This window comes from Anastrepha ludens, chromosome 2, assembly GCF_028408465.1.
Source record: "Anastrepha ludens isolate Willacy chromosome 2, idAnaLude1.1, whole genome shotgun sequence".
In the NCBI taxonomy this organism is placed as follows: Eukaryota; Metazoa; Arthropoda; class Insecta; order Diptera; family Tephritidae; genus Anastrepha; species Anastrepha ludens.
Window position 1 is genome coordinate 17,814,079 of NC_071498.1, and position 26,104 is coordinate 17,840,182.

Below are 26,104 nucleotides of genomic sequence, written 5' to 3' on the forward strand. Positions count from 1 at the left end.
ACACCCAGCTGGTCCCACCAGATACACAGCATAACCTTCAGGCCATGAATATTCTGCGCCGACGTCGATTTTGAAGCATGGCCAGGGTATCCATACGTTGCCCGACGTTTTGGATTGTCGTAATGGACCCACTTTTCATCGCCAGTCACAATTCGATGCAAAAAACCCTTTCTTTTGTGCCGTTGAAGCAGTTGTTCGCATGCCATAAAACGGCGTTCAACGTCTCTTGGCTTCAATTCATACGGCACCCAATGGCCTACCTTTCGGATCATTCCCATGGCTTTTAAACGTTTGGAAATGGTTGATTGATCAACTCCCAAAGTTTTTGCAACCTCTTCTTGCGTTTGAGCCGGATCTTGATCGAGCAATTCCTCCAATTCGGTATCCATGAACTTTGGCGGCGCACCCTCGCGTTCTTCGTCTTCCAAGCCAAAATCACCACTTTTAAAGCGTGCAAACCTCTTCTGGCACGTTCGCTCAGATAGAGCATGCTCACCATAAACTTCCACCAAGATACGATGACTTTCGGCTGCTTTTTTCTTCATATTAAAATAATGAAGAAGAATTCCCCGCAAAAACACATTATTTGGCACGAAATTCGACATTTTCAAGTGTGGTAAAAATATTGTTGTTTACGCTTCAAATAAAAAACTTATACTGACGTTTGTGCCTTACGACAGTAGCTCTCCAATGAATGTTTGGAAATGTGGATCGATGGAATAATAATCAAGTTACGCCATCTGTTGTAAAACCGCACGAACTTATAAATAGACCTATTATTATTTTTCTTTGGTAGAATTTAACCTGCGATAGGAGTTGCTGAACAGTTCATCGTGGGGATGGTTTACTTTCAACTACCGAGTTATTTGGAAATCGTAAATGAATAATCTGAATTTTTTGTGCAATTTCTCATATAGTTAGTGCGTGCAGTGCTGAGTTGTTAAAATTGGTAGCGAGTCGATGTTTCTCGCTCGAGTTACGCGGTTAGTCCATCAGCAACAGGTACGAGTAATTCTGTCTCACAAGCTTGCGGATAGAAAGCACAGTGGGTGCCTTTGCGATCCAAAATTCTTTTTAAAAAACGTACAATTTGAGACTGCTTGCGTTCCGCGGAGTTATGATACAAACTGTCAGCACAGAGCGTGCATTATTACTCAAGCTGACAGTCAAGATTTGAGCGGAAATGCCGTTGTATCTGGTATCAATGATTGTCCAGATCTACTGGCGCAGATAAGCTTTAATATTCCCCGTTTCACTTTCCGCTGCATGTTAACATTTTTAAATTAAATAAATAATTTAAATTATGCACCCATTACCAGGTCTCTTAATGAAATTCATAGAATTTTTAATAGTCTCAATCTTAATCCTAGAAATCTAGCCTAGATCGACATTTTTATCTAAGCTGGAATGAAATTACTTTTAAGTCTTGTTTTTAAATATAATATTTAAGTAATTTTCCACCTCTAGTCTGTAAGGTTTCGAATCATAGACCTAATAGATTAGGTTAAGTTATGGTGGTAGTCCGTTGTGATACCACTGTGCCGCCCATTTACTTTCCTTCGAGGAACCATTTTGTGGCCCAACCCTACGCCAGACAGCTCTGAAAGAGAATTAAAAAAGTATTTACCTTGACAACCTGCTCTGATTTTAGCTAAGGCTGGACAATTGCAAAGGAAGTGCAACTTCTACAATATTCATGGGAGAATACTCCTAGTCTCAAGGAATGCTTTGTCAATGCCTAGCCAATGAACGGTTATACAAGCCACGACCTTCGAGATATCATCCCTTGAGAGGCTAAGCAATTCCTTTGTCTTTTCTTGTTTATTTGCGGCCATAGTAGCCTAGCTGCTACACATGTATCTTCATCCTTGACCTATTGGCCTCTTGGATAATTTTGTTTTTTTATTATTAGTTTACTTGTAGCCATGGGTATTCCAATGGTATTTTTATCGCTGAGCAGTACCTTTTCTGGCTAGCTCATCAGCTTTACAGTTTCATCAATATCTCTGTGCCCCGGAACCCAAATGAGGCAGACCTTGAATACGACACTAATATTATTTAGGGCTGCCCGGCATTCCTGTGCAACCTTCGATCTGAGTATAACCGCATTCATTGATTTGATGACCGCCTGGTTATTCGAGAATATATTTATAGTCTTTTACAGCTAGAACCTCTGCTTGATAGACGCTACAGTAGTGATGTAGTCGAGCGGATAGTTCAAGTCCTAATTCCTTCGAAAATACTCAATAGCCAACCTTACCGTCTAGCTTGGAACCATCTGTAGAAAAATTTAATTCCCCCCTTCTCCATGGCCTTGGTGTCTGCCACTCCCTTCTTGATGGTATACTTGTCTTGAAGAGCTTGTCGAAAGGTGAGTCTGGTAATCGCATAGTCAATTTTTTGGTTGTGACTGTTCAGAGAGTGCAAAATAGAATCGTGACCAAACCACCGTTTTTTCCATAGCGCCATATCGTACTTTTGAGTCTGAGCGTCGCGGCGGCGGCCATATGTTTCCCTACCAAATTGAGTGCAGGCAAATTTATTAGCCCATCGAGCGCTTTGTTTGGGGTAGGCCTTAAGTCCAGAGATTCCTAAAAAAGCTGTTCGTTATACCTTACTTATCATTTTAGCGCAACTTGGCTTTTGAGCAGACTGCCACCATACAAGTATTCCATATATTAAGATTGACCTAACTACCGAAGTATAGATCCAATGTGTAACGCGAGGTGTTAACCCCTATTTAGTACCTACTGCTTTTTTGCAAGTAAATAATGGAACGTGGGCCTTTTTTACTCTTTCCTCAATATTAGGTTTTCATGTGAGTTTCCTATCTGACATGAGTCCTAAGTACTTGACATTCTCTTTCAAAGGAATCTAAACACCCTTAAAAATTAGCGACGAGATTATAGGAAGCCTGTGTTTCTTTGAAAAGAGAATTATTTCAGTTTTTGCGAGGCTTATACCTAGCCCCCTGCTCACGGTCCAGGTTCTAAGTGTGGCCATGTACCTAATAAATGAAATGAAATAAGCTGTTAGGTTCAAAATAACTTTTTACCAAATTTATGTGTTCATAAAAATCATTTGAAGCTTTCACATTTTATATGATTTTCCAATCAGTTTGAATATTTATTATTGTATATGTATATGTACATACCTACATGTGCCCGCTGTACTTTCCAGATACTGTGGCGTTATTGACGCAAAAAACATCGGTCTGGTCACCTCGATTGAGCGCATTGTGGAATATGTCTTCATGCAGGCATTGGCGTTTCCGAGTTTGGAGGGCGATGAAGAGGATGTTAGTTGCGGACTGATAAAAGGCCAATTATTACCGGGTTTGAGGTCCTTTTGCAGTGCTTTACGTGTGTGCGAACAAGTTTGCGATCATGTGAATATTTTCGATGATAAATGCGACATGTTTGAGAAGATCGAGCACGTCGAGGAGGTCAAAGATATGGCCAAGAACCAAGAATTTTGCGGCCAACTGGAAGAACGTGTAAACAATTGGATAAAGGGGATTATGAAGATACTTGGCGAGAGTGAACAACTGCGCAAGGAGAACGACTCTAGTGGTCCGCAAGATGAGTTGGAGTACTGGAAGAAGCGTGGTGCCCTATTTTCGCAATTGCTGGCACATTTGCAAGATCGCGAGGTGCAATACACACTGCATTGCCTATTTTTGGCTGGATCGCGTGTAATGCGCGTGTGGAAGGAGACTGACCGGAAGATTACTTTTTGCTACAACGAAGCGCGTGACAACTCGAAATTCATTCAGGCAATGGAAACTTGTTGCCACTCTTTGTACTTAGACGATCCGGTAAGTTTTTACTTCAAATACATTCTGAGATTTTCGTACTCACACTCTTACATATATGTACGTATAGAGCACAGTATGGCCTAAAAAAATAGACGCGAGTTGTAATTATTTGTTTCTTTACATTCTTGTTGATGCCATAAATGGTGTGAAAAAAGTAATAATTACGTAATAATAGATTAGATACTTTTTACCAAAAATGTACTGTACGCGTTGCACAATAAAAAATAACTTTCTTAATCTTTTTTCCTAACCTGATAATATATTAAATAAATCCAAAAAATCACTTACTTAAAAACTTTTCACTGATTTTCATTTTCTGACCGGATACTGCGTTTAACAATATTTTTACCCTGATTATTAAATTATTATGTATTAACATTTTGACTTAAAAGGTGAGCATGAAGCGGTCGATATTAAGTTTGCTCCAAACAGTGCGTCTTATCTACAGCGTCTCACAATTTTACAACACTTCCGAGAGGACATCTTCACTTATGGTTAAGGTACGTATTGAAAAACTTGATCCTCCTTGAAATTTATTCAAATACATACATAGTTGTTCATAGTGTTGCGTTTTTTTTTTTTTGGTGGGTGATAGTCTAAGAGCTGGCTACATAGATAGTGCCCGCATCGGGTACATGACTAATTTATATTGAAAATAATAGTATTAGTGTAGACGAATATAAAAATGAATGTCTGCCATTGCAAAACTGGGGCGCAAAGGGTGGATACGCAGTGAAAGGGGTGAATTTTGGGTGGAAAAAAATTCATAAGGTACAGGGATTCTATGTACGGGAAAAGTTTGGTTATATATTTGAGAAAGAGTAAAAAAATTGGCAGACATTTTGCGAGGGGCTAACTCGCCGGCAGACTGCGCTGAAGATTGCAAAAAGTACAATAATTAAAAAATTATCATAAGGTACATGAATTCCAATTATTGTATTTTAAAGTTTAAACATTCCAAAAGCCATTTACAAAATGGCAGACAAAAAAGTGAGGGCTAAGGCAGCGGCAGACGACGTTAAAAAGTGCGCTACACATCAACATTTTTAGTCACATTCGCAATCGGAATCTGATTCGGACGTGATATCTCCTTCGCTATCGCTATATTCATCTTTATTTGATTCGCTTTCTGCATTAACGTCTTCATCGCCTGTAACAAAGCACAAAGCAAAATGATTTTTAGACATTTAATAGAATGGAATAGTTATATGTTCTGTGGATAAATATATTACCTACGTTTGTTCCAGGATCAATAATATCTTGTATCGTACTAGGCAGCTGTGGTCCGTCGAACCATTTAAATGTATACTTTCCCTCTACTAATATCCATCCGCAAGTTTCTGGTCGTAAATATGATAGAATTTTCTTATGAGCATTTTTCCATATTGTAGCAATATATTTGGTCCTCAATAAATGCTGCGTAAATTCAGCCTGGCTAGGAGGCAAAGTGGATGAATCAAAATTCTGCAATTTTTTTTTTTGGAAAGGTTCATCCAAATCGTTGACCTTATAGGTTTTTAAAAATAAGGCGAATCGTGCATCATTTACGGAGCTCAACAACGGAAAGTTGTACAAATTACAGATAAACTTTTCAAGAATCGTCCAATTTGACCGAATGCTTTTTGTAAGTCTTCATTTTTCTTTAAAATCTGTAAAGGACGTTGCTTTCCCTTGCGAAATAATGCGGGATTAAAATCGCAGCCAGTCAAAGCATGAAATCCTGGCAGAGATTGACACATTATCTCGCCTAACTTTTCATGCAACGTCGATACGTCAATTATTCGTTGCTTATTCCAAACCCCTGTTTGAATATAAACTTTGCTATTGTGTTGTACGTGAATCATATTAGCCAACATAATAATTAAAATATCCGCATCTGAGCATTTTATTAGAATGTTCGCTGTTGACTCGATATTGCACGCATGATATACTATTTTTGAATCCGCCTCTTCATGCAAATCGAGAGTAAACTTATCATTTTTTGAAAATAATATGCTTTCATTCACAGCTTCATATTGATAACAGTTATCAAAATTGAGTAGCACTTTTTTATTTTGAAAGAATGGAATTAATTCTTGATTTTGCCAGTTGACGATTAAAAATTTCACGAGTGCCTCTTTGAAAAAGCTATTTCGGAGTTCTTTATTAAAGTCTGATGGTCTTGATTGTTCAGGTCCAGAAATCACGTACATACGATTACCAGAGGAACCGCTTCGCTGAGATCTTTCGTAATCTTTGATAGATGGTGACCAATATCTATCAAAAATTACATGAATTTCACGGGCTGCATTGTTAGTCACCATTTGAAGTATTTTTTTGGAGATACTTCCGAATGTTTTTGGTAAATCCTTGATACAATGTATGAGAAAGAATCCGTCTATTAAACAAATGTCAGTGTAGCTTGGGGCTGTACTTTGAACATCTTTTTCCAACGACTTCAACAAAACAGATTTATCTGTTTTATAAATCGATCCATCCAAGTGACACATACACATTGGAACGGGTGTTAGAGGATAAGTCAATATTTTTTCAACATTAGCATTGCCATTCATTGAAATAGCTAACATTCGGCCGAACAAGTCACGCTATAGTCGTACTTCTTGAACTTTATTATTTATCGAGACAAATCTTTTCTGGGTTGAAATAGCGAAATTCAGTATTTTATTTTGTTTAATAGTTAATTCGAAACGATCATCAGACGCAGCACATTCAGAAATAAACTCTTCTCTTAACCACTGATGTTGTGACAACATATGTGACCTGGTCTACGAAAAGGTACCGTACGTGCGAAAACAAGTTTTCGAGAAAACAGCAGTTAAAGTTTAAACTTTTCAGTCTTTTTCGTATTTGTACTTTTCTTTGTTTTTACTATTAACAAACTTTTAAACAAATTATGACTTTCTGGTTTTCACCATTTTAAAGAGCCTTTCACACACTATTCGAACCAACAAAAAAGTGAAAAATGATTTTTCGACACGTAAGGTACCTTTTCATAGACCAGGTCAAAAAAGTCATTTCGGGATAAATGAGTTTAAAGTTTTAGGTAGAAGCGGACCGCTCTCTACCTGATTCAGAGGCTGCAGAAGCTATAATATTGAAAATTTCCGCATGAAAATTTCACAATATATTCTTAAGATACTATACTTTCGAAAAATTGAAAGAACAAAAAATCAATTTTCTGAAATTTCTAAACCAGCGGGTCCCCTTGTAATGGTTGCATTTTTCAAAACAAAATTTTAATTTTATTTGTTTGATAGATATTTTGTATGGATATAGAGGAGGGTAAATGGAATTGCAATGGAAAAGGTCAAGTTATTGTACATTTACACAAACGTGGAAAATTACGAAACATTTATCAAATTCATGAAAGATATGTTCAATTTCGATTGTGCATCAGACGTTAATAAGTCAACAACACTAAGAGGCACCATCATCGATTTGCCTTTTTCAAGACACTTTACACTCGAAACACTCCATAAATATCGATAATAATTCTTCTGCACTTAAATATCAAGAATGTGACTAAAAATGTTGATGTGTAGCGCACTTTTTAACGTCGTCTGCCGCTGCCTTAGCCCTCACTTTTTTGTCTGCCATTTTGTAAATGGCTTTTGGAATGTTTACACTTTAAAATACAATAATTGGAATTCATGTACCTTATGATTATTTTTTAATTAATTTTTGCAATCTTCAGCGCAGTCTGCCGGCGAGTTAGCCCCTCGCAAAATGTCTGCCAATTTTTTTACTCTTTCTCAAATATATAACCAAACTTTTCCCGTACATAGAATCCCTGTCCCTTATGAATTTTTTTCCACCAAAAATTCACCCCTTTCACTGCGTATCCACCCTTTGCGCCCCAGTTTTGCAATGGCAGACATTCATTTTTATATTCGTCTACACTAATACTATTATTTTCAATATAAATTAGTCATGTACCCGATGCGGGCACTATCTATGTAGCCAGCTCTCCGTCTATGAGGTAAGGTTCAAAATGCCTTCGCACTTACAGCGACCGTCGTCTACTGCGTGGTGTGGTGTGGCCACTAAACCGATCCCTCCTCTCCTTCTGGGGAGACACTCTTCCCGGAACTACTTTCTATATTACTTCGGGAGGACCCAGAACGGCATCCATAAAGGACGAATTCCCACGTCTGGTCCACCATATTTGTAGCCAGCTTTCATGCTAAAGGCTCGTCTTCTTGTGTCTCTATCTTTTTTTTTCGTATTACGTTCTCGATGTACCATATTTCTTTACCGCGTTCCTCGCGTTCGAGCATTTTTCTGAACATATTTTGCCGACGCGATGTCGCCAATCTGCCCCGTCAGTGCATTTCTTTCCGCGAGCCATCTGTTACAACTAAAAAACGTATGCTCAGCCTCATCGCTCAGCGCTTCGCAGTATATGCACTTGGAACCGGTTACCTTGCCCAAGCGGTATAGGTACCTCTGGAAGTATCCGTGGCCCGAGAGAAACTGAGTTAAGAAGTAGTTCACTTCCCCGAAGTTCCTTTGGACCCAATTGCCAATTGATATTATAAGTCTCGCCGTCTGCCACTCGGTTCAGTGTGCCATCGGCTTTGCCACCATGGTTTGGCATATCCGTTCTGAGAAGCTAGTGATGCCGTGTTCGTTCTTGAAGTCCCACGCATCCATTCGTTCCTGGGCCATGAGGACGATGGGTATCTACCCGTTGATCACGAAAATTGCTGCGCCTGAGGCAGTGCGGTAGGCTGAAGCATTTCTGAGTGCCGCTGTTCGTCGCACATCCTCCAGTGCCTTGCGCTTGGCTTTGCAGTTTAGCACAATTCCCCATACTTCGCTGCCGTACAGGAGAATTGAGTTTGTGGCCGCCATAAATAGCATTCTTTTGCTCTGTGTTGGCCCACCGATGTTTGCCATTAATCTACTTAGTATACCCGTGACCTAAGTTGCTTTGGTAGCCGCATGCCGTCTCTGAGCCCAGAAAGTAAGCCTGCAGTCAAGTTAAATACCTAAGTGTTTCACTACTTTTTGGGTCACTAAGGACGTATCGCCTATTTGCATGCTGACGTCGAGTGGAATGTGACCTCGTGTCATAAGGATGACTTCAGTTTTGTTTGGCGAGTTCCAGGCCATGGTCCTCAAGCCATATTTGCGTCTTTATCATGACTCGGTTCAGCTTCCTTCTAGCGTCCTCAGTGTCCCAAGCTGGTATGACCGCCGCTATATTGTCCACGTATCCCACTAGATATGTATCTTCTGGCATTTCTATGCTCAATACCTCGTCGTAGCTCAGATTCCAAATATCGGGGCCCAGAATAGATTCTTGAGCTGCGCCAGACGTTAACGCTTTTGTTTTCTGACCATCTGGTGTGTCGTACAGCACTTCACGCTCACTCAGGTAGCTCTGGAGAATCCTTAGCAGGTATACTGGTATTCGAAACCTTTCTCCTAGTGCCTCTATAATGTCTATCCATCGTAGGCTGTTAAAAGCGTTAGTGGCGTCTGTATTGAGCGCTGCTTACCACTTCCTCTATTGCGCCAAGGGTTGATGTTCTACGTAGGTAACCGTATTGCCTTGCTGACAATCTTCCTGGACTCTCAACAGACTCTAGAAGTCTGCGCTGTATGAATTTCTCAAGCAATTTCCCGGCTCTGCCCAGCATGCAAGGCGGACGCCAAGCTGACGGTTGCGCTGGGTCACCCTTATTACCCTTACTGATCAGCATCAGTTTCTGTATTTGCCACAGCTTAAAAGCATTGAAAACCTCGAGCATCACATCTGGTCGGCTTTCAGCCACCATATTTTGGAGTTTTTGGTTTGTTTAATTATTAACGATATGAAGAAAAGACAAGGAGAGGGAATTTAATTGCGCGATTGGCTGCTAATAATAAACAATATGAATGCATAATAATAATGAGAATGCATATTTTATAATATTTCACAATAATTGTATTAGAATTATATCTACAAACCATTTTTCTTTGCCGGCGTCCATTTCATTTATTTTTTATTTATTTTTATTTCTCCTTACATTCGTAATAAAAATTATCGATAACACAGGGTTATATGTCAAAAAGTATGGCTATTACCAAGGATTATTTTATAATCTCAGATGTTGGGAGAGAAATGTTGTATGGGTAATCTCGCTTTTTAAGTACGGATTGGGAGTCAAGCACGAAAAATAGATCATCTATTTATATATATGTGTCGTATTATTATTAATCTAAACTGAAGCATCTAAAAATAATATACAACTTAAGTGTTATATGTAATTGATAGCCACATGCACACATACACACATACATATGTACATATGCATGTAAGTACTTCCACTGCTCTATCGCCTTTTGTTCGTCCAATGCCTCTTGTATTCCAAAAGTCCGTCCCTTCGTAGTCTTCGAGACAGGTTGACATATTTGTTGTAAAGCATTCCGCGAGCCCGAGTATTACCAACACGTGGCATATAGAAGGTATCCTGCAAAAAGCATAAATTTTTTAACTAAATTATTATTTAATCTTATTTAGCTAAAGGCCACTTACGTCACTTTCGTTCGGGAATAATCGCAGTAGCTGCTGGTTCATACTGTGAAAATCATTTACAGACATGTCCATTCGCTTGTCAAGCGCGGCCTCAACAACAATTTTTACCACTTTTTTGCGAAGATGCATGTCCAGGCCACCATTCTCCCTATAGTATTCAAGAGCATTTATGCCTTCGTAACAGTTATTGAGCACAGATTGTACATCCTAGAAAAGTCATAAATGTTACCCTGTACTTTATTTGTGTGAAAGAGAGTGAATATAACACATGGGCATTTTCAACAGAAGATTTTTCGCAGACAAAATATTAAAAGTTAATAATATTGCATTGTTTTAGCATATTTTCATAGGAAAACAAACAAATTTAACGTAAACAAATTTTACATTTATTTCATTTGAGATATTTGTATGCAAAGTCGTGCAAGCGCAACTTTTTGTCATTTGGATATTTCCATTGCACGTTTTGGGCTGACAAAATCTCTCAAAGAGCGACATTAAGTGTATTGGTTTTTGCTCTCCAATATCTTTCTGAAGGTGCAAAGCGTAAAAACAAAAACAAAGTGCACACGAATTAAGCGATGCCTTCAGTTATGAGTGTTTGCTTTGCATTGTCACATATTTCGATATGCTGTGTAGTGATCCACCTACACCAACTTGGTATCGATACTTTTACTTGTTTCCGGTATAGGAATAAAGTATAGAGTACTGATTAAATAACGGTAAACAGTATCGCGCATATTCAACTATTGAGTAAAAGTTTTAAATAATAAAAGTCAGCGAACTTTTTTTTAAATTTTTATTATTAAACGGATACCCTTTTTTTCTTGTTTGAATTTTACAAGGGGACATGCACACAAATTAAGATTTGAAGTGAAATATTATTTACTAAGCAAAAGAATCGATTTCACTAGCAGAGGCACAAGAAGTTAATTTTCTAAATATTTACCGGATAAGTGACATTTTTTTGGTGTAATTAAATTTCTTGCTTTCAAGAAAAGTTTCTCGAAAAGGACAGAATACTTTCGCCTTTTATGCTATAGGTTTATTGAAGTAAAAGTGTTTCCACGCGAAAAATATTGAAGGTATTGCAAAATCTCGACTTTTCAAAATGAATTACCCGCCAAAGTTATTAGAAAAGTGAAAGCGAATAGCCTTCTACTCCTGCAAATCTATGTTCGATAAAAAATGGGGACTCAAGCCACAGGTCGTGCTGTGGATGTACAACGCAGTGTTTTGGCAATTTTAACGTATGGTTTGGTGGAAAACTCTTCGGAAGGGCTATAATAACACTAAACTGAGGAGGGTGCAAAGGACTGTATGCATTGGCATCACCGGAGCATGTAAAACTTGCCCCAGTGCTACCCTGAATGTCCTTTTGCACTTACTTCCCATCGACTTTTCCGTTTTTCCTTCGCAGATCAAAGTGCAATAAGGATTAAGGAGATTGGCCTCTGGAGGCAATCTCTCAAGGGACATGGTAGCATTTTCGGGCAGTTAACACCGTATTTTTCCAGACTTCGAACAGATGTCTCTATCCGCAAACTAGAGTTTGAGGCTCGTGATAGGGCATTCTTTCCAAATAGGCAGGATTGGATAGAGGGGAAAATCTGCACCAAAGCTTGCACCTCTGTCTTCACTGACGGTTCCAAGATGGAATCGGGAGTCGAAGCAGGGGTTTTTATAAATCAGCCAATATATCTATCTTATTTAAGCTGCCGAATACTGCTAGTGTTTTTCAAGCAGAAGTCTTTGCGATCCTGCAGGCATGCAAAATGCTTAGGGAACGCGGGAGCGAGGGAGATATTAACATTTTCTCCGATAGTCAAGCCGCGATCAAGGCTCTGACTACGCCATGGTGCAGACCCAAAATAGTCAATTCCTGTAAGTAGGAGATCAAATCTCTTGGGTGTGTAGGTAACTTTTCTCTAATCTGGGCTCATTTCTACATGTGCTATTTCGAAAACCCGTTGGCCCTAGTACCATATACGAAGGACGCAGAAAGTCCTTTGGGCTCCTCGCCATTCAATTTCCAAGCTCGTAGCCGTGTTTAATGGTCACTGGACGACCGGCACACACGCGGAAAAGCTAGAGTTACCATTTAACCCCCATTGAAGAAGCTGTGGGGACCTTTCAGAGAAGAAGACTGTTGAGCACTTTCTCTGTAAATGTCCGGGTTTGGCAGCTAGACGATTAAGATCACTTGGTGCTCCTTTCTTCGACAGCCTGGGGCAGTGCGCCAACCTAAATCCCATCAATCTTCTCCATTACATTAACAGCTCTGGCTGGCTGTAGATATCTGCCTTTTGGAGATCTCATAATGGTATCAAAACGACGCTTTAGTGCTACTTGAGGAGTGCCAGACTGGCACCTACCTAACTACCTATAGTTTTAGCGTTGCTGTAAATTGCGATTGAGAAATTTAAAAATTATTTGGTTTTTGCTAAAATTTAATTTAAAATAAGTACAAATCATTTTTGGGCTAAATCAAAACCATTTTTGCGAGACATTAATGCAAAACATTCTATTGGCACATTGAAATATTGTCTTAGGTTCACTGAAATTGGCATTTGAATTTTTAGCTTCGAAAACCAGTTCTGTTTTATGTCCCGTGCGAATGTCTTGGTTTTTTTGCATTATGTATCTTGAAAACTAAAAACTGCCCAAAGCAACTCTATAATAATTACAATTAAGCGCTATGAGTCAAGCGTATTTTTAAAAAAGAAAAATGTTTTAGTTTACAGGTTTTTTCAATTTGAATGTGCACGTTCGTCATTTTGAAAATACCCACATATATAGTTACTATATATTCGTTTACATACCAATTGTTTTTTCGTAGGAGAAGCCCCTTCAGTTACGGATTCATCGCATTTTTTCTCGCTCATCACAGATACAGTTTCCGAATCACTGTCCTCGAACAATTCCTGCTCTCTTGCTGCAATCTCAAAGTGAATATCCGTCTGTTCCGCTTCGGGACTTGTCTCTTGAAATTCGTCTTTGATTGCCACTGTGGTCGTATCGACATGACCGCTGCTTAATAGAACAATGGGATCTTGTTTTTTGAACTCTTGCTGCTGTCGCCAGCTCAAGAGACGTGAACGAAATATTGCGCGTGGTCCGATTTTCGGTATTAATGCACAAATATCTTCGTCTGTTAGATACCGGAATGACTCAGTGCAAACTTCGTGTTCTGTGGGGATTAATGTTAGATGTATTTACACTTTTAATGTATTTATGATCACAGAATTCGATTGTGTTACCTTCAAATTTGTTGCAGAGGTGTGGTAGTTTCCACGAGACAAGCAAGCTGAGCGCCTCACTTAAAGTGGTTTTCGCTATAAATATTTTTCAAATAAAGTGAAACAAGTTATTTTGAGGCAGATATTTTTTTATGAGGTGTTTTTTCATGGCAGAAATACACTCGGAGGTTTGCCATTGTCTGCCGAGAGGCGACCGCTATTAGAAAAATGTTTTTCTTGTGTTTGGTGTTTCACCGAGATTCGAACCTACCTTCCCTCTGAATTCCGAATGGTAGTCACACACCAACCCAGCGTCATTCTTCGCAATTCTCCGACTCCTATTTTCACTCAGAATCTTGAGACTATTATGAGTTGGATTCGATCTTCGATATTCGATGGTTGTCGAAGATCGAAAATCGAATGTGAATTTAGTATTATGAGCGGTGCATGCCTGTCGAAATTTTCGTTGTAGGTATACCGAATTTAGAGTCGAATGCAATTTTGCTTTCGATTGTGTAGCGTATTGTCGGAAAATTTGTTAAAATGCAAGTAAAGTAAAGTTGTTTGCGATTATTTATTGTTTTATAGTAACCAAATAATAAACATATACTAATTTTGTTTATTTTATGCGGGTCAAAAGTCGTGAGTCCAAATAGCAATTAAAAAGGGTGGTTGCATTAATGGAAGAGAATCCACAATTCGCAAAAGGGATTTGCACAAAAGTTCAAGCAGCAAAAAAATGGGAGGAGTTTACAACGGAGCTGAATTGATTGGTACCACCAGTTAGAACGGCAGCAAAATGGATTAAGGTTAATAATGGTTTGATTTTTTGTGATGTTTGTAGAAATACATTTTTATTTTCCCTTGGCAGGTATGGGCTACGAATGACGAATATTTGAATAAAGAAAATTTATAACAAAAATAAAAAAGAAACTATGGCGTTACTTTCTAGTTTTTTCCATAATATTTTAAGAATTTCATTTTTTATGTTTTCTGCTTCTCCGTTATTTGACTCCACTTGAATATCTCCAACATCATCGTTGAGGGTCTCATCGGATAACTCTTCATCCGGAAGTTGAACATTGTAAAGTAGACAACTGTTGTACAAAGCTGCACACACATTAATAATTTGTGTTTTTTTTTTTTGTTTTGGAGAATAGTGGAGAGCTCTTGCCTGCAACAAACATCTAAATCGGTTTTTCAAGACTCCAATTGTTCTCTCAATGATACTTCTCGCTTCAGCATGTTGTCTGTTGGATGTCCTTTTTGGAGACCCTTCCTCAGAGTTTCTGAACGCCGTCATTAAATATGGTTTTAGAGCGTATCCAGCATCACCTGAGACAGACAAAAATTATTAAAAACGGAATTTCAATTAGTGTTTATTACATACTGCGGAGCCAAGTATTGTGACGGTCATTGAGATGTTGCTCCTCTAAATGCGCTTTCAATGACGACATGTTGAAAGCCATAGAATCATGAGTAGCTCCTGGATTTTTCGCATTTATATAAGTTATTTTCATTGTATGATCGCAAACCTAAAATTTACACTATTCGCATTAAGATGAAGCGTCGAGCCACAACTCCGTTGTACTCATTTTCACAAAAAGTATTTTTTTTTTAACTTTTAAAATTGTTGTGAACAAAGAATTTTAATAAAACCGCTTTTTCTTTAATTTTGATTTATTGTATAAGCTGAAAAAAAATTATCTATTGCAAATGCGTCGAGCGATCGAAATTCACAATAGTCCTATTCTTCAGCGAATGAGCACCATAATACCTAATGAAAATTCGTTCGATCAGCACTTTCGACTACAGTCGAAGATCGAATGTTGCTCATAATAAGGCCCTTATTTGTTCGGTTTAAATTCGAAACGCTGCTGCTTTGCACTCCTTAAAATTTTTTGTTTGTTTCATTTCTGTTTGCCTCTTTCATTTGTTCTCGACATCCTTTTGGGGAAAACTGACTGCTCGTCCTTTCTTGGTTTAATTTATTTTAACGTTCCATGTATGTAGAAATCTTTCCAGTTTCGATACTTTTCGTAGAGGCTTACATATATAAAACTCGTTACACTGCTAATCCTCCAATTAATAGAGCTTTGTCCGAGTTCAAATTTTCGAATTTTGTAGAGCTAGACTTATCGCATTCAAAATTAATACTCAATAATAGATTGAATTACGATTTATTGTGTTATAATTTAGCATGACGTTATTGGAATTCACCCTTAATTAACTTTGGATTCCACTATTTACACATACATACATACATATTAATAAAAGTGGGTAGGGAGAAAAGAGAGCTACTTTCATATCCGCTACATTACAAACGTCACAGTTTGCGTAACGCAGATAAGAGTAAATTATTTTATGATCTGACATGCTGCTATATTTATACCGAATTTTCTTATTTTCCAATAAGTTTTAATAAAATTTCAAAATTATTCAACTTTTATTTACTTGATTTCCATAATAATCATATGTACGCAAATATGTACATATGTACATATGTATGTATGTATCCGGGTATAACCACATTCATCGATATCACATTAATATTTGTTGATTAAACTAACAAAACGCGCTGAATACAACAGTAGCAAAAGATGAAATAACAATAGGCGACTGTGTTTTATTTGTGTTTTTGTTTGTATATGTGTTGTTTTGTTTGCGTATGCACATACATACGTACATATACCACTGTATACATAGCAACAGTTGTTGTATTGCAAACTGTTTTTTATTGTCTTTGCTTTGCTCATTGAGAACTGCGCATGAAGCATTTCTTTTGTTGTAAAAATTAATTATTTGTGTACTACATACACACATACCTACATATACACATATATGTATATATACGTGTATAGAATAGATATGCATTGATTGTACTACTCACCTTTATCCGTATCCTGCATTGCTTACATATATTTATTTAATAAGCTTATTAATGGAATTTTTAGAACACGACACAAAAATTGTTAAGTTTTTCTAACCGCATTCGCAACTGAAAGCAACGACGATAACACACACCGAGTTGTTGTCGAATGTACACAGAACGACAACAAAATGACAAACCCAACGATGAGCACAGCAGGCACGAAGCCAGCACTCGTAGTTGCTGTGGCGTAAAGTACGGCAAGTGTTGTTATCTCTGTCTCACCTCTTGGTTAGTTGGTTTGACTTGCTATTTGAGCGAAGTCACAATAGTGCATTTCGCTTTAGGCACTCATGCGTACATACGTGGATATGTACAGTGTGCCACTAGTGATGCCAGAATGGAAACTTTGCACTTCATTTATTTATTGAACATATTTTGCTTGTTTTTGGCTATTACAACAACGCCAAAATATATATTTCTATAAGCTAAATAAAATATGTTAAGTGTGGAGGAAACTGGGGAACATTGACTGTTTCTTTAAGGATACTTATGTATTAATTAATAAAATTGATTTGGAAAATAAGAGAATTTATTTATTTGAATCTTAATTTTCTTTCTTAATTTATGTATGCATGCATGTATGTATGTGTGCTATATTTATGTGCGTTTGAGTTCATAGTACAAAAACATAATCAAAAAGTATTGACATTATTTTGGTGTTGGTAAAAAAGGCATATCGTATACTCGTCCGGTTTTTTAATTCTTTTACCTTGCTTTGATTTTGTCGAGCGATTTTTCAAATTTCTGCAAGAAAAAACAATAGGATTTTGCATTTGCCACAAATATTTTCTATCACAAATATTTTAAATTATAAGTAATTTTTTTGCATTCGTCATGAAAGTGAGAGTGTGACGGAAAATGCTTCCACATTTACATACGAGGGTAAGGTGAAAAATTGTTGGCCTGACGCAGAGCTGGCGTTGCAATCAATATTTCTTGCCTAGATCCATGTACTATGACAAGCTTCAACTTGTTTTCTCAAGTAGTTTATTTATAAAAAATACTAAAATAGACATTTTGCGTATTTTTACTGAAATGGATAAATTTGAATAAATTGCCACAAAGTTCTTCATTTCTAATGGACTAACTCCTAGTGTATATAATCCGAAGTTGGCAAAAGTGAGACTCTGCTCCTTCCATGTCAACCGCTTACAAGTGGGGTCTGAATTTAAACATGGCCAAACGTCTCTCAGAAATCCACGTGAAGAACGACCAGAAATCTCCACAACACTGAAAATCTTCGAACAGATACACGATATCGTGCTGGACGATAGTCTAGTGAAGGTGAGTGAGATAGCTGAGGCCGAGGTGGAATTAAATAGAAAAATAAAATAATTTTTTAGCCAAAAATCGCAGTCTTTCATAGTTAGGCCGATAATTTAGCGCCTTACCCTCGTATGTTAACAATAGAATTAGTTCAGGTTAACAATGTTTGTTCTTAAATCAAATGCAATCGCAATTGATTTTCTGTGTGTGATAGGGTTGGGGCGGCCGCCGTAGCCGAATGGGTTGGTGCGTGACTACCATTCGAAATTCACAGAGAGAACGTAGGTTCGAATCTCGGTAAAAGACCAAAATTAAGAAAATGGTTTTTCTAATAATTCGCGAAAAATATTGAAGGTATTGCAAAATCTCGACTTTTCAAAATGAATTACCCGCCAAAGTTATAAGAAAAGTGAAGTCGAAAAAAACGGCCATTTGAAATGTACATCACCCACTTTGACATGATGAAATTAATTGATGAGGATTAATAGTTATAGCGTTGCCGTAAAGTATCAATACTGCAAAAAAGTATCGATACCAAGTAACAAGCCAAAAAAGAATCGATAAAAAACCCCAATGGCTTTTTAAAAAAAATAGTCATTATTTATTTGAGGAATCACTAGTGCCGAGCGACATTGAAAAACAACCTTTATTATCAATAGAAAGTATACCCAGAAAGTTAGTCAAATATTGAGTAAAAACAGACATTTTTTATACAGTAAAAATATAAAAACTTTGCTGGAAAATAATGAGATTTGTGATCTTGGTACTTATGAAAAGTTGGTAACGTGCAACATTGCGATTGAGAAATTTAAAAATTATTTGGTTTTTGCTAAAATTTAATTAAAAACAAGTACAAATCATTTTTCGGGTAAATCAAAACCATTTTTGAGAGACATTAATGCAAAACATTCTAAAATTGGCACATTGAAATATTGCCTCAGGTTCACTGAAATTGGCGTTTGAATTGTTGGCTTCGAAAACCCGTCCTGTTTTATGTCCCATGCGAATGTCTTGGATTTTTGCAGTTATGTATCTTGAAAACGAAAAATTGCCCAAAGCAACTCTATAATAATTGCAGGGCTAATTAAGCGTTCGCCCCTCGGCAGGCAATGGCAAACCTCCGAGTGTATTTCTGAAAATGAAAAAGCTCCTCATAAAAATATCTGCCGTTCGGAGTCGGCTTGAAAGTGTAGGTCCCTCCAATTGTGGAACAACATCAAGACGCACACCACAAATAGGAGGAGAACCTCGGCCAAACACCCAAAGAGGGTGTACGCGCCAATTAAATATATACATATACATATATGTATGGGTGTGGTTTCCATGTAAAAAAACAAAAAATAAAAAATAACTTTTCACCTATTCAATAAACAATTAATTTTTTAATAGATTTTACATACGAGCTGATGAAGAGTGTATACACATACATGCACATATTTGAATTGAAAAAACAATAAAGACTACCTTACTTTATTACTAACGGAGTTTTACGACTTAGTTATACGAGGTGTGTTCAAGAAGTATCGCGAATTTTGAATTTTCCCAGGTTACGTATATTCGAATTTCGTTTTTTGTGGCGATAATTTGGTACTCATGTCTCTGACTCATGGCGATGAGTTCGGCCATTTTGAATGCCCAGTTAATTGTTGACAGCTGCTTTGCTTGCACGTGTTTCGGCTCGTCTTTGATTTTTACCTATTCAAAAAGATGGAGCAAAGAACCTGCATCAAATTTTGTGTAAAAACGAATTTAAGTGCGCGGTTGCATTCCGAATGTTGACTCAGTGCAGTGTCATACGGAGAAGATACTTTGGACCAAAGCAACGTTTATCGGTGGTACAAAGTGTTCTCAAAAGGCCCAGAAGATGGGAACGACGAAAAGCGTCCCGGACGCCCGAGCACTTCAACAACAGACGAAAAGATTGATAAAGTGTAGAAAATGGTATTGGCCAATCGTCGAATCACCGTTAGAGAAGTTGCTGAGGACCTAGACATATCGATTGGCTCGAGCCATTCGATTTTTTTCAATGATTCGGGCATGAGACGGGTCGCCGCAAAATTCGTACCAAAACTGCTCAATTTTGACCAAAAGCAGCATCGCATGAACATTGCTAATGAGATGTTGGACTCTGTCCGCGACGACCCAAATTTGCTCCAGAGGGTCATAACTGGTAACGAATCGTGGGTTTATGGTTATGACGTGGAAAACAAAGCTCAATCATATCAATGGAAGCTGCCGCATGAACCAAGACCTGGCCGAAAAAATCGCGCCAAGTTCGGCGAATGTAAAAGTTTTGCTTACCGTTTTCCTCGATTGCAGGGGCGTTGTGTATCATGAGTTCTTGCCACAGGGTAAAACGGTCAATAAGGAATATTACTTGTAACTTATGCGTAATTTGCGCCAAGCAATCCGCCAGAAATGCCCGGATTTGTGGAAGAACAAAAATTGGCTATTGCATCACGATAACGCCCAACGCCCCTGCTCACACATCGTTGCTTGTGCGCGACTTTTGGCCAAAAACAGCGCATTAATGATGCCACATCCACCGTATTACCCAGATGGGGCCCCTGTGACTTTTTCTGGTTTCCAAAACTGAAGGGGCCCATGAAAGGACGACGCTACGCTGCGATTGACGAGATAAAGACGGCATCTAAGGAGGAGCTGAACAAGATAAAAAATGATTTTTTGAAGTGCTTCGAAGATTGGAAAAAACGTTGGCACAAGTGCATAATATCTCATGGAGATTGCTTTGAAGGGGACAAAATAGACATTATTGAATAAATAAATAATTTCTGAAAAAACACAAAATTCGCGATACTTTTTGAACACACCTCGTATAATTTATAACTATAGAAACATATATGTGCGTGTATATGTTTGTGCTGGGTTGCTGTTTGGAATTTGTTTGACATTTCCTTCTAGAATTTAAACGCAAAAAAAGATTTGTATCTTTGCAAAATCAAAAAAAAAAATTATATATTATGTTCGTACGGGACAGCTCCAGTCTACCACTACTCTGAATTATAGTGAATTAAGTGAAATTTCAGCGAAACTAATAATATTAACAAGAAAACGAAAATGACATTTGATTGTGGTTGTATTAGAGTTTATTAACACAACAAAAACATTTAAAATATATTTAGTTTAAATGACTTATAGTGTAAAAATGGAAATGTTCGTACGGGACAAATTGTGTTCGTACGGGACGCGCACAAAATTCAGCTCTTAAATTTTGGTTTTAACGTTCTCTAAAGGGAAAATTTGATGCTGTTGTTATCTTGAGCATGGCTTTTACATGTAATTTCGCGCCCATTTGCTAATATTTCGTGAAATTTGGATATTCCGGGTATAGGCTTGGACGATTCCCAGGGACGAACATCCCGAATTTTGTCAGCTATTTCGGATGCAGAAATATAAAAAATGGACGTTGAAGAAACTAATGTGGCAGCAACTTTTGCGAAATCATTCGCGTTTTGGATTACAGTATTGCTTCCTTGGCTACGGGCTTTTTGATTAACAAGTCTTTTTATATTGCCACCGACTCCGTCTACAACTCCCTTACCATGGGAAGTGGCAAAATACTTCCTTTCAAATTGTTTACTATATCTTTCAGGGAGATATACCAATAACGAGACCATATAACGATTTTTGAATTCAGAAGAAGGACCATCACTCCATATAACTTCTTTAATTCTTTCGCCATGATCTGCTGCAAAAATTTTATCATACAAATATGTCGCGAAGGCGAATATACTCTCTTTATCTTTTTGCTTTGTATCAGAGCATATCACAAAAGTTTTACATTGTGCCATGAAAAATGAAGCAGCGGTAAAAAGAGTAACACTTTCCCTGCTCCATAAAGCTGACTGCACCTCGTTTTGATATGCGCAAGAATAAGACATAGCAAAATCAATTTAAAGTATTATTGCATGCTCATTATATTTATCGCTTTGGAATGCTTGTGCTTGTACTGTTTTTATATTTATGTGATACATGACATATGGTAAGTCGGATATAAGGTTTTCGTGTAACTCTCCACAACTGATTTCTTCTGTCTTCAGTTTTACTCGTTGATCGTCTCCTTTTTTCCATTGCTTATAAATTATATTTCTTCCTGGGTGATAAGGTATTACTATTTTACTTCCATTTTTACATGTATCGCACATATTTCTCCAACAGCTTGAATCAAGGGCCGTATCACAGAGAATGTTGCTCCAGTAGGTGCTATTGTAGCTTATTTTCAAACACTTCAATTTTAGAATAAAATTCTCGTTAGTCATACATTTGCACTGTTCTGATGGCGTGTCTTTTAATAACAAAACATTTTTCGGTCGTAGTGCACAAAATCTAGAAAACTCTATTTTAATGTTCGGAAATTCTGCCTGAAACATATAAAAAGCTTCTTTTAAAAATAAGGTGAGGTAGTGCTTTTGTAATGTAAGTTTTTTACCGTTAGTCCAACAGACCGTTGTGTCGTTCATGCCCGGGCATGTATAAACAATGTCTCGACGAAAGTAAACATCTTTCACCATTTTGGTGGTTTCGTCATCGTTAATTGGTTCATTTATAGATTTATTCCTAACGTTATCAATACTAAGTCCAAGTTTTTTTGCCACACCCGCTACAACAGCCTTTGTTTTAGTGGGTGAACTGGGTAGACTTCGCATACATTTCTGTACAGCCTTAGCATACGTTTGCTTACATTTGTATGGAAAACATTCAGATTCGCAATCACCAACAATATTTGAACCAGCCTCCCTGTCTAGAGTGTGGATCAACTTTTTGGCTCTTTGGACTCTCTTTTTTTCTTTTTCGTACTTCTTCCTCTTCTGTATTTCTTCTTTCCTCCACTGAAAAGAAAAACTTATATGCCGTGTTCGTACGGGACAAAATTTAATGACTGAATATTGAACTTTGTTGCGATGCAATCTGAAATCAATGCTTTACAAGTAAAAAGAGCACCAGTAGTTTGCTTTAAATGTAAAGTAATCGAAACAAATAAGTTACTCGGATGAGCACAAAAATAACTGTACAGTGTTAAGTGCGTTCGTACGGGACATCATCGAACCATTTTTTTAAAAGAGCATATCTGCGTTGTTCATAAATACACTTTTGTTTTAATATTACGTTTCAAAACGTAAAAGTTTGTTCTTTTAACACCAATTATCAGTTTCACGCTATATGTCACACATAATGAGAACAGAACTAAGCGCTTAAACTTGACCAAATTTCGATAGAAGAAAATAAAATTTTTATGAGTTGTTTTTGTTGTAAAAAAAGATACTTCAAACTGAGGTCAAGTAAAAGGTCGATGTTTATAATGAAGATTGATATATTTTAAATACATTAACACTAATATAATCATCCGGAAATTTACCATTTTCCATGGAATGCTCTTAATGTGGACCACTACCTGCGAAAATTTAGGGAAGACAAACCATATACAGCCATCCAGTGTTGTTGATGTAGTGGAGGAGAGAAAAGGGAGAATTTCCTCAAGTCGTCCCCAAAGGGCACGCTAATGAATCTCAAGCGTCTAGCCGCCAGAGGCGCACATTTGCAAAGAAAGTCCTCAACAGTCTCTTTCTCTGCATGATCCCCACAGCTTCTACAATAGAGATTGTACGGATGTTCAAGCTTCTCCGCATGAGTTCCGATCCCCCAGTGCCCAGTGAACACCGCAATGAGTTTGGAGATTAAATGGCGGGGGATTCCCATTACCTTAAGCGTTCTGTTTCTATCGTATTAGGGGCATAGTGTTTTTGAAATAGCATACGATGAGATAGACCTCCATCTGTCTTGCGCTTTTTTGAGAAAGAAATTGTGCAGTTTCCCTTTTAACAACGGGGACAACTGAAACCGGTTCTGTCGACCCCCTCCTGGCAAGCTCATCAGCAATTTCATTTCCCTCCATATTCCTGTGTCCAGGAACCCAGATAAGAGAAATGTTTCCTGCACGTTCGATACGTTTGAGTTCCTCCTTACAGGAGTTGACCTGAAGAGAGCTGCAATACGGCGACGACAGGCCCTTGACAGCCACAGTTGACTCCAATATTATTTATTGGCTGCCAGCGCTAACTCAGGTTAGTGTCGTTCGAAACTTTCCCGTAACCAAACAAAAATGAGTAAGAAGTACGCGAAGCGTTTTGAGGCGGTATTTTCATGCACGCATTCGAAAAAGCTGAAATTATCTTACGCCGCGGTGGCAAAAGCGCGATGACGACAACGATGCAGTCTATATGGCTCATTGAGTAATTGCGACTCGTAGTTTTGTACATACTTTCACGTAAAAAAAACACTTTGAGTATATATCTTTTATACTTCATGAATATTTGCGGTTCCTTTTTTCTGACACAGACTGTACATTTCCTTATAAATGTCTCTATTTTTAGCTGCTACTTTGCATATGCCCCTCCAATGCTTTATATTTCATAACCATGATAAGTGCTTCCAGTCAACACATCCTTTCCCTTCAATTTTTCCTTCCAGTATGAATTGTACCATGCTTTTTCTCATTATGAAAAGCTCCCAAGATAAGCCGTCTTGCGACGTTGTATTTTTTGTAGAAATTCACGGACTCGATTAACTCCTCGTAGAACCTTTATGTTAGAAATCAGATCGGTCCGCGGAAATTTCAAAAGTCGCCTAAAAATCCACACTTCGAAGGCCTCGGGTCTGTTCATGTCAGCGACTCTGAGTGTCCAACACGTCCAACGAACTTTAAGATTCAACCATTTCTATTCTAGTTCTTATTTCGGCTGATGTATCCCAATTCTCATTAAGTTCGCATCGAAGGTATTTGAAATTTGAAACATTTTCTATCTGCACATTGTGAACCATCAGTGTAAGATTAGCACCTGCGCCTGCACCTGCGCCTGCGTGACTCCTACTGACATGCACGAATTTCGTTTTATTGATGTTAATTTTGAGACCGCAACATTCGCTTTATTTATTATCGTTGGCAAATCATTCGAGTGAAATGGTTCAAAAAGTTAAGGAGTGACTTGAGCGAAATCCCCGACGAAGTGCCAATCAAGTGGCGAAAGAACTGAAAATAGCTGACCTTAGCATGCGTCGCATACTGAAAAATTATCTCAAAGTCAAGCCTTATCAGATCCAAAACACGCATGATCTCACACCAAAGCAGCAACAAGCCAGACTTGAGAGGGCGAAGGAGTTGCTTCGCTTGGCCGAAAGCGGTAAATTTCCGAACATTGTGTTTTCTGACGAGAAAGTTTTTCAAATTGAGCAATTCATAAACTCCCAAAACGATAGAGTTTATTTGACCGACTGTTCATACCAGAATTTGAGTCATCGATTGATCACCAGGAAGCAGCACTCGCCACAGGTAATGGCTTGGGCCGCTGCGACCGCAGATGGGCGTTCTGCAATTGTTTTCAACGAGCCTGGCGACAAGGTAAATGCGAAATATTATCGGGAAAGTATTCTGGAGGTTGCTTTGAAGCTGTGGGCAAACAAATATTTCGGTGGCAGACCATGGACGTTTCAACAGGACTCGACACCGTCTCACAAAGCTCGAGTGAACCAAGAATGGCTAAAAAACAACGTTTTGAACTTCATAACGTTCACACAATGCCTCTCAAATTCATCAGACGCGAATCCGATGGATTATTGCCTTTGGGCCATTTTGCAGAGCAAGGGCCGAACTAAAAGTTTCACCAGTCTCGAGGCGGTGAAAAAAGCCATTGTGCCCGAGTGGGCCAAATACCTGCAAGTCACATTCCGGCAGCTTGCGATTCGTTTCTGGACGGTCTCAAGGCCATAGACAAGGCAAAATGTGGTCATATCGAGCAAAAGTAAATTGATTCCAAATTTTTCATTATTTTCACAAATTTTTTACTTGGCATTGAATAAAAGTAATTTCCAAACTAAATGTATGGTATTTTTAATTTGTTCGAGTGCCGGACCCTGTAAAGATTCCTTAAGCATCGTAACTTTTTTGTGTCAGTGTCGAGTGATGCTAGGATGCCAAAGAGCTTGTCATGTTGCACTGCTGGTGAAAAGCTGGTCGAGGTATTGATATTCTGTAAATATAGGGTGGGCCATATAGCGTTTGCTTTTTGAACCACCTATTTTTTTGAGAATGCTAACATAAATGACATGTCAAATGTGTTCATAATTTACTTAAAGGTTTGACATTAACGAAATGGGACGCTATACGCTTGAACAAAATTAGGAAATATTGAAAACCTATTTCCAAAGTGGTGAGTCTTCTTCTTCTTTTCTGATTTTCACAACGGTGGCTAAGTGAATAAGCAAAATTGTCGGATCAGAAAATCCACTCGTTACTGTAGAGAAGCAAATGCATC

At 38.0% G+C, this 26,104-nt stretch overlaps 2 protein-coding genes across 2 annotated transcripts in view; one reads left to right on the forward strand and one right to left on the reverse strand.

Moving 5' to 3' along the window:
- LOC128864198 (dynein axonemal heavy chain 5) overlaps positions 1-26,104 on the forward strand; it is a 129,016-nt gene that overhangs the window by 20,661 nt on the left and 82,251 nt on the right. Inside the window, exons 5-6 of the mRNA XM_054103757.1 lie at positions 3,181-3,817; positions 4,210-4,317. Coding sequence (XP_053959732.1) covers positions 3,181-3,817; positions 4,210-4,317 — 745 coding nt within the window. The remainder of the gene's footprint in view (positions 1-3,180; positions 3,818-4,209; positions 4,318-26,104) is intronic.
- Positions 9,992-16,663, reverse strand: LOC128864205 (uncharacterized). The gene is made up of 5 exons (XM_054103770.1): positions 16,467-16,663; positions 13,598-13,672; positions 13,160-13,527; positions 10,341-10,547; positions 9,992-10,275 (listed from the first exon to the last, which is right to left on the reverse strand). The coding sequence occupies exons 1-5, from the start codon at positions 16,483-16,485 to the stop codon at positions 10,138-10,140; spliced, it is 807 nt and encodes a 268-aa protein (XP_053959745.1). The 5' UTR covers positions 16,486-16,663; the 3' UTR covers positions 9,992-10,137.

What these genes read in the sequence shown, in the direction of transcription:
- LOC128864205 (XM_054103770.1), bottom strand. An exon ending in CTCCTACGAAAAAACAATTG is followed by an intron (nt 10,548 to 13,159) that starts GTATGTAAACGA and finishes TGACTTTTCTAG; the next exon opens with GATGTACAATCTGTGCTCAA. An exon ending in TATTCCCGAACGAAAGTGAC is followed by an intron (nt 10,276 to 10,340) that starts GTAAGTGGCCTT and finishes TGCTTTTTGCAG; the next exon opens with GATACCTTCTATATGCCACG.